Below are 12,500 nucleotides of genomic sequence, written 5' to 3' on the forward strand. Positions count from 1 at the left end.
TCCTCCTCCCTACTCCCCTCCTCCTCCCTACTCCCCTCCTCCTCCCTACTCCCCTCCTCCTCTCCCCTCCTCCTCTCCCTCCCTCCCTCCCTCCCTCCCTCCCTCCCTCCCTCCCTCCCTCCCTCCCTCCCTCCCTCCCTCCCCCTCCTCCCCTCTCCTCCTCCCTACTCCCCTCCTCCTCCCTCTCTCTCTCCAGGGTGTTCACAGTGACAGCAGTGGCCCAGCTGTGTGTGTTGGGTACTATGTGGATATTTGGAGTGTTCCAGTTCCAAGAGGAGGGGACAGTGGTCATGACATATCTCTTCACTATCCTCAACTCTCTACAGGGAGCACTGCTGTTCATCATGCACTGCCTACTGAACAAAACGGTATGGTGTGTGTGTGTGTGTGTGTGTGTGTGTGTGTGTGTGTGTGTGTAACACTGTGCTCTGCTGCCCTCATCAGGTGAGAGAGGAGTATGGCAAGCTCCTGTCCTGTATCTGCACACCACTGAAGAAGAGATACTCAGAGGTCAGCACTACTAACCCTTCTTCCAACCAATCCCAGGTACACACACACAAACACACACACACACAGACACACACAGACACACACAGACACACACACAGACACACACACAGACACACACACAGACACGCACACACACACACAAACACACACACACACAGACACACACACACACACACCACTTTCACTAATTTAACCTCTGTCCTTTGACCTTTGTCTGTCCTAGGGGTCAAGGAGCGCAGAGAACACGGGGGAGTCGCAGATATGACGTCACCAAACCCCCATAATGCACCTCTTTACCCCTCCTCCCATGACAAAGGTTCCCACTAGATGGCCAAACTGTAAAGTCAAAATGGTCGATATCGTAAACATTTATGAAAACAAATATTTGCGTTTAGCGGTGTGGTTAAGATATATTGTAGAAATGGGAAGTGTTTCTGATTTAGGATCTTGGCCAGATAGTGACACACCAGAAACACTCATCCCGAGGATAGTACTGTTCAGACCAGGTTAGTAGAAAATGTGTCCAACTAGCCCGCCGGATAGTAAAAATGGAAGTCCACTAGCCAGGTTGGCCAGTACCCAAAATCCTTCAGTTCCATCCCTGATTAGACACTTCATATCAAACTTGATGTTAATTAACCACTGTCTAATCAAGCATTAGGTTATCCAATCAGAAGTTATGTGATCTTCATGTCATCCAATAGGAATCCATATGGTCTTTATTTCATCCAATCAGAAGTTACATGATCTTCATGTCATCCAATAGGGAACCATATGGTCTTTATGTCATCCAATCAGAAGTTACATGATCTTCATGTCATCCAATAGCAATGCATATCCTCTTTATGTAATTTTTACAGACACAAAAGAGGTTATCCAATCAGAAGTTATGTGATCTTCATGTCATCCAATAGGAATCCATATGGTCTTTATTTCATCCAATCAGAAGTTACATGATCTTCATGTCATCCAATAGCAATGCATGTCCTCTTTATGTAATTTTTACAGACACAAAAGATCGGTTCAATTTTACACAACTTCGTCGAATAGACAGATGAAGCCATACTTATAAACAGAAGCTTTCTTCCTTTACATGAATGTGATAGATTTATAGTAATATTTATTACCAAGAGCACAAGATAGTGTGACTGTTCTACACAAATAAATCCAAAGGGATTTAGAAAAACATTAAGTGAAGATTTGTGTTAGTTGTGACCTATTGGACTGTTATACTTGTCATGTATTGTCATGTTGTGTCTTTCTGTCCTTTCCTTTCACCCTGTCTCCCTCTGCTGGTCGTATTAGGTTACCTTTTCTCCCCCGCTTTCCCCCAGCTGTTCCTTGTCCCCTCTTGACTACCTCGTCACCCCTTCTCCCACCTGTTCCCCTTTTCCCTCTGATTAGTCCCCTATATCTCTCTCTGTTTTTGTTCCTGTCCTTGTCGGATTCTTGTTTGTTGTGTTTCATGCCTGAGCCAGACTATCGTCATGTTTGCTGTAACCTTGTCCTGTCCTGTCGGAATCTGCCGGTCTATCTGAGCCTACCACAGTTTGGTTATTAAAGAAGCTCTGTTTAAGTTAGTTCGCTTTTGGGTCCTCATTCACTCACCGTAACAGAAGAATCCGACCAAGAATGGACCCAGCGACTTCGGATCCTCTCCACTCAGCCGTCGAGATCCAGGGAGCGATGCTAGGCAGACACGAGCAGGAATTGTCTGCTGCTCGACATGCCGTTGAGACCCTGGCCACCCAAGTCTCCAACCTCACAGAACAGGTTCACCATCTCCGCCTCGATCCACCGGCTACTTCCAGGGCTTTCGAATCTCCGGAGCCCAGAATCAATAACCCGCCGTGTTACTCTGGGGAGCCCACTGAATGCCGCTCGTTCCTCACCCAGTGTGATATTGTGTTTTCTCTCCAGCCCAACACTTACTCCAGGAGCACTGCTCGTGTCGCCTACGTCATATCTCTCCTCATTGGACGGGCTCGTGAGTGGGGCACGGCAATCTGGGAGGCAAGGGCTGAGTGTACTAACCAGTATCAGGACTTTAAGGAGGAGATGATACGGGTTTTTGATCGATCTGTTTTTGGGGAGGAGGCTTCCAGGGCCCTGTCTTCCCTATGTCAAGGTAATCGATCCATAACAGACTACTCTATTGAGTTTCGCACTCTTGCTGCCTCCAGTGGCTGGAACGAGCCGGCTTTGCTCGCTCGTTTTCTGGAGGGTCTCCGCGCAGAGGTAAAGGATGAGATTCTCTCCCGGGAGGTCCCTTCCAGCGTGGATTCCCTGATTGAACTCGCTATTCGCATTGAGCGACGGGTTGATCTTCGTCACCGAGCTCGTGGAAAGGAGCTCGCGTTCTCCGTTGCCCCCCTCTCCGCATCACTACCATCTTCCTCTGCCGGCTCGGGAGCTGAGCCTATGCAGCTGGGAGGTATCCGCATCTCGACTAAGGAGAGGGAACGGAGAATCACCAACCGCCTCTGTCTCTATTGCGGTTCTGCTGGTCATTTTGTCACTTCATGTCCAGTAAAAGCCAGAGCTCATCAGTAAGCGGAGGGCTACTGGTGAGCGCTACTACTCCTGTCTCTCCTTCAAGATCCTGCACTACCTTGTCGGTCCATCTACGCTGGACCGGTTCGTCAGCTTCCTGCAGTGCCTTAATAGACTCTGGGGCGGAGGGCTGTTTAATGGACGAGACCTGGGCTCGGGAACATGACATTCCTCTCAGACAGTTAAGGGAGTCCACGGCCTTGTTCGCCCTGGATGGTAGTCCTCTCCCCAGGATTCAGCGTGAGACGCTACCTTTAACCCTCACTGTTTCTGGTAATCATAGCGAAACCATTTCTTTTTTGATTTTTCGTTCACCTTTTACACCTGTTGTTTTGGGCCATCCCTGGCTAGTTTGTCATAATCCTTCCATTAATTGGTCTAGTAATTCTATCCTCTCCTGGAACGTCTCTTGTCATGTGAAATGTTTAATGTCTGCTATCCCTCCTGTTTCCTCTGTCTCTTCTTCACAGGAGGAGCCTGGTGATTTGACAGGGGTGCCGGAGGAATATCACGATCTGCGCACGGTGTTCAGTCGGTCCAGGGCCACCTCTCTTCCTCCACACCGGTCGTATGATTGTAGTATTGATCTCCTTCCGGGAACCACTCCCCCCCGGGGTAGACTATACTCTCTGTCGGCTCCCGAACGTAAGGCTCTCGAGGATTATTTGTCTGTAGCTCTTGACGCCGGTACCATAGTCCCCTCCTCCTCTCCCGCCGGAGCGGGGTTTTTTTTTGTCAAGAAGAAGGACGGGTCTCTGCGCCCCTGCATAGATTATCGAGGGCTGAATGACATAACAGTTAAGAATCGTTATCCGCTTCCTCTTATGTCTTCAGCCTTCGAGATCCTGCAGGGAGCCAGGTTTTTCACTAAGTTGGACCTTCGTAACGCTTACCATCTCGTGCGCATCAGGGAGGGGGACGAGTGGAAGACGGCGTTTAACACTCCGTTAGGGCACTTTGAATACCGGGTTCTTCCTTTCGGCCTCGCTAACGCTCCAGCTGTCTTTCAGGCATTAGTCAATGATGTCCTGAGAGACATGCTGAACATCTTTGTTTTCGTTTACCTTGACGATATCCTGATTTTTTCACCGTCACTCCAGATTCATCTTCAGCACGTTCGACGTGTCCTCCAGCGCCTTTTAGAGAATTGTCTTTTTGTGAAGGCTGAGAAGTGCACTTTTCATGCCTCCTCCGTCACATTTCTCGGTTCTGTTATTTCCGCTGAAGGCATTAAGATGGATCCCGCTAAGGTCCAAGCTGTCATTGATTGGCCCGCCCCTAAGTCACGCGTCGAGCTGCAGCGCTTTCTCGGCTTCGCGAACTTCTATCGTCGTTTCATCCGTAATTTCGGTCAGGTGGCAGCTCCTCTCACAGCCCTTACTTCTGTCAAGACGTGCTTTAAGTGGTCCGTTTCCGCCCAGGGAGCTTTTGATCTCCTCAAGAATCGTTTTACATCCGCTCCTATCCTTGTTACACCTGACGTCTCTAGACAGTTCGTTGTCGAGGTTGACGCGTCAGAGGTGGGCGTGGGAGCCATTCTTTCTCAGCGCTCCCTCTCTGACGACAAGGTCCACCCATGCGCGTATTTTTCTCATCGCCTGTCGCCGTCGGAACGTAACTATGATGTGGGAAACCGCGAACTGCTCGCCATCCGGTTAGCCCTAGGCGAATGGCGACAGTGGTTGGAGGGGGCGACCGTTCCTTTTGTCGTTTGGACTGACCATAGGAACCTTGAGTACATCCGTTCTGCCAAACGACTTAATGCGCGTCAGGCGCGTTGGGCGCTGTTTTTCGCTCGTTTCGAGTTCGTGATTTCTTATCGTCCGGGCTCTAAGAACACCAAGCCTGATGCTTTATCTCGTCTCTTCAGTTCTTCAGTAGCCTCCACTGACCCCGAGGGGATTCTCCCTGAGGGGCGTGTTGTCGGGTTGACTGTCTGGGGAATTGAGAGGCAGGTAAAGCAAGCGCTCACTCACACTCCGTCGCCGCGCGCTTGTCCTAGGAACCTTCTTTTCGTTCCCGTTCCTACTCGTCTGGCCGTTCTTCAGTGGGCTCACTCTGCCAAGTTAGCCGGCCACCCTGGCGTTCGGGGTACGCTTGCTTCCATTCGCCAGCGTTTTTGGTGGCCCACCCGGGAGCATGACACGCGTCGTTTCGTGGCTGCTTGTTCGGTCTGCGCGCAGACTAAGTCCGGTAACTCCCCTCCTGCCGGCCGTCTCAGGCCGCTTCCCATTCCCTCTCGACCGTGGTCTCACATCGCCTTAGATTTTGTCACCGGACTGCCTTCGTCAGCGGGGAAGACTGTTATTCTTACGGTTGTCGATAGGTTCTCTAAGGCGGCTCATTTCATTCCCCTTGCTAAGCTTCCTTCTGCTAAAGAGACGGCACAAATCATCATCGAGAATGTTTTCAGAATTCATGGCCTTCCGTCAGACGTCGTTTCGGACAGAGGTCCGCAATTCACGTCTCAATTTTGGAGGGAGTTTTGCCGTTTGATTGGGGCTTCCGTCAGTCTCTCTTCCGGCTTTCACCCCCAGTCTAACGGTCAAGCAGAACGGGCCAATCAGACTATTGGTCGCATCTTACGCAGTCTTTCTTTTCGCAACCCTGCGTCTTGGTCAGAACAGCTCCCCTGGGCAGAATACGCCCACAACTCGCTTCCTTCGTCTGCGACCGGGCTATCTCCTTTTCAGAGTAGCCTCGGGTACCAGCCTCCGCTGTTCTCATCTCAGTTCGCCGAGTCCAGCGTCCCCTCCGCTCAGGCTTTTGTCCAACGTTGCGAGCGCACCTGGAAGAGGGTCAGGTCTGCACTTTGCCGTTATAGGACGCAGACTGTGAGGGCTGCTAATAAGCGAAGAACTAAGAGTCCTAGATATTGTCGCGGTCAGAGAGTTTGGCTCTCCACTCAGAACCTTCCCCTTAAGACGGCTTCTCGCAAGTTGACCCCGCGGTTCATTGGTCCGTTCCGTATTTCTCGGGTCATTAATCCTGTCGCAGTTCGACTTCTTCTTCCGCGATACCTTCGTCGCGTCCACCCGGTCTTCCATGTCTCCTGTATTAAGCCCGTTCTTCGCGCCCCCGCTCGTCTTCCCCCCCCCCCCCCATCCTTGTCGAGGGCGCACCCATCTACAGGGTCCGCAGGATTTTGGACATGCGTCCTCGGGGCCGTGGTCACCAGTACCTCGTTGATTGGGAGGGGTACGGTCCTGAGGAGAGGAGTTGGGTTCCCTCTCGGGACGTGCTGGACCGTGCGCTGATCGAGGATTTCCTCCGTTGCCGCCAGGTTTCCTCCTCGAGTGCGCCAGGAGGCGCTCGGTGAGTGGGGGGGTACTGTCATGTATTGTCATGTTGTGTCTTTCTGTCCTTTCCTTTCACCCTGTCTCCCTCTGCTGGTCGTATTAGGTTACCTTTTCTCCCCCGCTTTCCCCCAGCTGTTCCTTGTCCCCTCTTGACTACCTCGTCACCCCTTCTCCCACCTGTTCCCCTTTTCCCTCTGATTAGTCCCCTATATCTCTCTCTGTTTTTGTTCCTGTCCTTGTCGGATTCTTGTTTGTTGTGTTTCATGCCTGAGCCAGACTATCGTCATGTTTGCTGTAACCTTGTCCTGTCCTGTCGGAATCTGCCGGTCTATCTGAGCCTACCACAGTTTGGTTATTAAAGAAGCTCTGTTTAAGTTAGTTCGCTTTTGGGTCCTCATTCACTCACCGTAACAATACTGCTATACTGTTATACTGCTATACTGTTATACTGTAATACTGTTATACTGTTATACTGTTATACTGTTATACTGTAATACTGTATTACTGTATTACTGTATTACTGTATTACTGTAATACTGTAATGCTGTAATACTGTAAATGTGTTATTGATCTTTAACACTTTATTAATAACATTTAAGAATAATATGCATGTTCATACATTCAGGCTGGTAATGTTTACACATTCTTATAATAGTTTATAAATCGTTAAAAGGTTTATTCATGATAGTTATTATCAAGTGTTACCATGGACACCTCTATGTACCTCTACTACAGTTAAAAAGCTTGGGGTCACTTAGAAATGTCCTTGTTTATGAAAGAAAAGCACAGAATTTGTCCATTAAAATAACATAAAATTGATCAGAAATACAGTGTAGACATTATTAATATTGTAAATGACTATTGTAGCTGGAAACTACTGATTCTGTTATAGAATATCTACATAGGCGTACAGAGGCCCATTATCAGAAACCATCACTCCTGTTTTCCAATGGCTCATTTCATTAGCTAATCCAAGTGTATCATTTTAAAATGCTAATTGATCATTAGTAAAACCTTTTTCATTGATGTTAGCACAGCTGAAAACTGTTGTGATGATAAAAGGAGCAACAAAACTGGCCTTCTTTAGACTAGTTGAGGATTCCGCATTTGTGGGTTCGATTACAGGCTCAAAATGGATAGAAACAAATAACTTTCTTCTGAAACTCATCAGTCTGTTCTTGTTCTGATAAATGAAGGCTATTCCATGTGCGAAATTGCCAAGAAACTAAAGATCTCATACAACGCTGTGTACTAGTCGCTTCACAGAACAACGCAAACTGGCCCTAACCAGAATAGAAAGAGGAGTGGGAGGCCCCGGTGAACAACTGAGCAAGCGGACAAGTACATTAGAGTGTCTAGTTTAAGAAAAAGGCGCTTCACAAGTCCTATACTGGCTTCATTAACCTGTGGAACTCCGTTCCGCTAGCGGAACCCCTTGCCAAAAGCCAATGAAATTGCAGGGCGCCAAATACAAATCAACAGAAATCTCATAAATCAAATGTTTCTAACATACAAGTGTTAGGCACCATTTTAAAGATACAATTCTCGTTAATCCAGCCACAGTGTCTGATTTCAAAAATGCTTTACAGCGAAAGCTCTCCAAACGATTATGTTAGGTCACCACCTAGTCACAGAAAAACCCAGCCATTTTTCCAGCCAAAGAGAGGAGTCACAAAAAGCACACATAGAGATACAATTAATCACTAACCTTTGATGATCTTCATCAGATGACACTCATAGGACTTCGTGTTACACAATACATGTATGTTTTGTTCGGTAAAATTCATATTTATATCCAAAAATCTCATTTTACATTGGCGTGTTCAGTAGTTCCAAAACATGCAGTGATTTTGCAGAGAGACACATCAATTCACAGAAATACTCATTATAAATGTTGATGAAAATACTTGTGTTATACATGGAAATATAGATAAACTTCTCCTTAATGCAACCGCTGTGTCAGATTTCAAAATTACTTTACAGAAAAAGCGTAATCTGAGTACGGCGCTCAGAGCCCAAAACAGCCGAAATAAATATCCGCTATGTTGCGCAGTCAACATTAGCCAGAAATAGCATTAGAAATATTCACTTACCTTTGATGATCTTCATCAGAATGCACTCCCAGGAATCCCAGTTCCACAATAAATGTTCGATTTTTTCGATAAAGTTCATAATTTATGTCCAAATAGCTTCTTTTGTTTGGGCGTTTGGTAAACAATTCCAAACACGCGTTCAGGTCCAGCCGAACGTCGGACGGAAAGTTAAAAAAGTTATATTACAGGTCGTAGAAACTTGTCAAACTAAGTATAGATTCAATCTTTAGGATGTTTTTATCATAAATGTTCAAAAATGTTACAACCGGAGAATTCCATTGTCTATAGAAAAGCAATGGAATGAGAGCTAACTCTCTCGTGACGGCGCGTCACAAGCCTGTGACACTGTGCCAGACCACTGACTCAAAGAGCCCCCCCCCCCCCCTTCACTGTTGAAGCCTGAAACAACGTTCTAAAGACGGTTGACATCTAGTGGAAGCCTTAGGAAGTGCAAAATGACCCACATCCCACTGTGTATTCGATAGGGGCTAAGTTCAAAAACTACAAACCTTAGATTTAGTTCAATAGTACCCGCAAAACACTAGTCTCAACGTCAACAGTGAAGATGCGACTGCGGATGTATGCCTTCTAGGAAGAGTTGCTGAGAAAAACCCATATCTCAGACTGGCCAATAAAATCTATTAAGATAGACAAAAGAAAACAATTACAGGGAGAGGAACTTTCTGATCAATTTGATGTTACTTTAATGGACAAAACATTTGCTTTTCTTTCAAAAAACAAGGACATTTCTAAGTAACCCCAAACTTTTGAACAGTAGTGTACTGTCGTAGCCAAAAGTTTTTAGAATGACACAAATATACATTTTCACAAAGTCTGCTGCCTCAGTTTGTATGATGGCAATTTGCATATACTCCGGAATGGTATGAAGTGTGATCAGATGAATTGCAATTAATTGTAAAGTCCCTCTTTGCCATGTAAATGAACTGAATCCCCCCAAAACATTTCCACTGCTACCCCACTGCGGAAAGGAAGCCTAGTGGTTAGACCGTTGGACTAGTAACCGAAAGGTTGCAAGTTCAAATCCCTGATCTGACATTCTGCCTCTGAACAAGGTAGTTAACACACTGTTCCTAGGCTGTCATTGAAAATAAGAACTTTTTCTTAACTGACCTGTCTAGTTAAATAAAGGTTAAAAAAAGGATATTGCTGCCAGTAAGATTGCACCTAAATCAACCATTTATCAGATCATCAAGAACTTCAAGGAGAGCTGTTCAATTGTTGTGAAAAATGCTTCAGGGTGCCCAATAATGTCCAGCAAGCGCCAGGACCGTCTCCTAAAGTTGATTTAGCTGCAGGATCGGGGCACCACCAGTACAGAGCTTGCTCAGGAATGGCAGCAGGCAGGTGTGAGTGCATCTGCACACACAGTGAGGTCAAGTCTTTTGGAGGATGACCTGGTGTCAAGTAGATCAGCAAAGAAGCCACTTCTTGCCAGGAAAAACATCAGGGACAAACTGATATTCTGCAAAAGGTACAGGGATTGGACTAATGAAGTAATTTTCTCTGATGAATCTCCTTTTCGATTGTTTGGGGCATCTGGAAAAAATCTTGTCCGGAGAAGACAAGGTGAGCGCTACCATCAGTCCTGTGTCATGCCAACAGTAAAGCACCCTGAGACCATTCATGTGTGGGGTTGCTTCTCAGCCAAGGGAGTGGGCTCACTCACAATTATGCCAAAGAACACAGCCATGAATAAAGAATGGTACCAACACATCCTCCGAGAGCAACTTCTCCCAACCATCCAGGAACAGTTTGATGACTAACAATGCCTTTTCCAGCACGATGGAGCACCTTGCCATGAGGCAAAAGTGATAACTAAGTGGCTCGGGGAAAAAAACATTGATATTTTGGGTCCATGACCAGGAAACTCCCCAGACCTTAATCCCACTGAGAACTTGTGGTTAATCCTCAAGAGGTGGGTGGACAAACAAAAACCCACACATTCTGACAAAATCCAAGCATTGATTATGCAAGAATGGGCTGCCATCAGTAAGGATGTGGCCCAGAAGTTAATTGACAGCATGCCAGGGCAGATTGCAAAGGTCTTGAAAAAGAAGGGTCAACACTGCAAATATTGACTCTTTGCATCAACTTCATGTAATTGTCAATAAAAGCCTTTGACACTTAGGAAATGCTTGTAATTATACTTCAGTATTCCATAGTAACATCTGACAAAAATATCTAAAGACACCGAAGCAGCAAACTTTGTGAAAATGTATTTTTGTGTCATTCTCATTTTTTTTTGCCAGGACTTTATATCATAAGAATGTTAAAGATTTGTTGTGAACACTTGCAGTGCTTTTGTCCAAATATAGCCTTTATCACCAGGTTTTTTAGAAATCCTTGTGGAAAGATTCTCAGAATGAGGAGGGAATAAACAGAGAATCTGGATTCTCCAACAGGATTGTCACTCATGGCTCCATCTTAAAACTCTTGGTTAGTTTATTACTGGCCAACGAGATATAGCGGTCCTTAGGCACACATCTAGGATCAGAATACAGTAAATTACTGTACAGTTCAGACATTGTAGAGTTTGTCACAGATCTAGGATCAGCTTACCCAAACCAAAACCTAACTTAAAGAGCTTGGTACATCCATTTTTTTTAAACTTTTAAATTAGTAATTTATTGCCCATGGTTCTTGTAGAATTTAACTTATGACCAGGTCAACAGTTGTTCCCTATCAGAACATTGAAGAATATTACTTCAAAAACGTGTTATGGCTGCAATCCCGCTAACGGGATCGATATGACAACTACCAGTGAAAATAGAGGGCGCCAAATTCAAACCACAGAAATCTCATAATTACAATTCCTAAAACATACATGTGTCTCATACCATTTTAAAGCTATTCTCGTTGTTAATCCCACCAAATTGTCCGATTTCAAATATGCTTGTGAGCAAAAGCACTACAAACAATTATGTTAGGTCTCCACCAAACCACAAAAAGCACAGCCATTTTGTAGTGAAATATAGCATTCACAAAAAGCAGAAATAAAGATAGAATGAATCACTAAGCTTGAATTATCTTCATGAGATGACACTCATAGGACTTCATGTTACACAATACATGCAAGTTTTATTTGATAAAGTTCATATTTATATAAAAAAATCTGAGTTTACATTGGTGTATTAGATTCAATAGTTCCAAAAAACATAAAGTGATTTTGCATAGCCCCATCGTTTAAACAGAAATTCTCATCATAAATGGAGATGATAATACAAGTTATACACATGGAATTATAGATATACCTCTCCTTAATGCAACTGCTGTGTCAGATTTCAAAAAAAAGTTTAGGGAAAAAGCAACACATGCAATAATCTGAGACGGAGCTCAGAACAGTAGCCAAATTAGCCGCCATGTTGGAGTCAACAGAAACCAGAAAATACATTATAAATGTTTCCTTACCTTTGATGCGCTTCATCAGAGTGCAGTCCTAGGAATCCCAGGTCCACAATAAATGCTTGATTTGTTCTAAAATGTCCGTTATTTATGTCCAATTAGCTACTTTGGTTAGCGCGTTTGGTAAACAATTCCAAAGTCACAAAGCGTGTCCACTATAACGTGATGAAATGTCCAAAAGTTCCGTAACAGTCAGTAGAAACATGTCAAACGATGTACTGAATCAATCTTTAGAATGTTGTTTACATGCATCTTGAATAACGTTCCAACTAGAGAATTAGAATGCCTTCAGATGACCGGTGGAACGCTGGTCCTTCCCCTGTGAACGCGCATAGTGAAAGCATGGTCAACTCGTGGCAGTGGTGACTATTTCCTGTCTCAATCGACCCCCCCTTCACATTAGAGTCATCAGACAAAGTTCTATTGACTGTTGACATCTAGTGGAAGGCGTAGGAATTGAAAACTAATCCATATCTCGCTGTAATTTCAATGAGAGCTTGGTTGAAAATCTGCCTCCCCAGAAAAAAAAACAGGAAGTGGAATTTCTCAGGTTTTTGCCAGCTATATGAGTTCTGTTATACTCACAGACATAATTCAAACAGTTTCAGAAACTTCAGAGTGT

At 45.2% G+C, this 12,500-nt stretch overlaps 1 protein-coding gene across 1 annotated transcript in view; it reads left to right on the forward strand.

Annotated features, from left to right (window-relative positions):
* The window catches only part of LOC110516889 (adhesion G protein-coupled receptor E5-like), a gene marked incomplete at its 3' end in the record, with an annotated part of 36,881 nt that extends 36,335 nt beyond the window's left edge, over positions 1 to 546 (forward strand). Inside the window, exons 13-14 of the mRNA XM_036948302.1 lie at positions 197 to 368; positions 445 to 546. Coding sequence (XP_036804197.1) covers positions 197 to 368; positions 445 to 546 — 274 coding nt within the window. The remainder of the gene's footprint in view (positions 1 to 196; positions 369 to 444) is intronic.
* Between the last annotated feature and the right edge of the window lie 11,954 nt (positions 547 to 12,500).

Source organism: Oncorhynchus mykiss, chromosome 17 (genome assembly GCF_013265735.2).
Source record: "Oncorhynchus mykiss isolate Arlee chromosome 17, USDA_OmykA_1.1, whole genome shotgun sequence".
NCBI classification, from domain to species: Eukaryota; Metazoa; Chordata; class Actinopteri; order Salmoniformes; family Salmonidae; genus Oncorhynchus; species Oncorhynchus mykiss.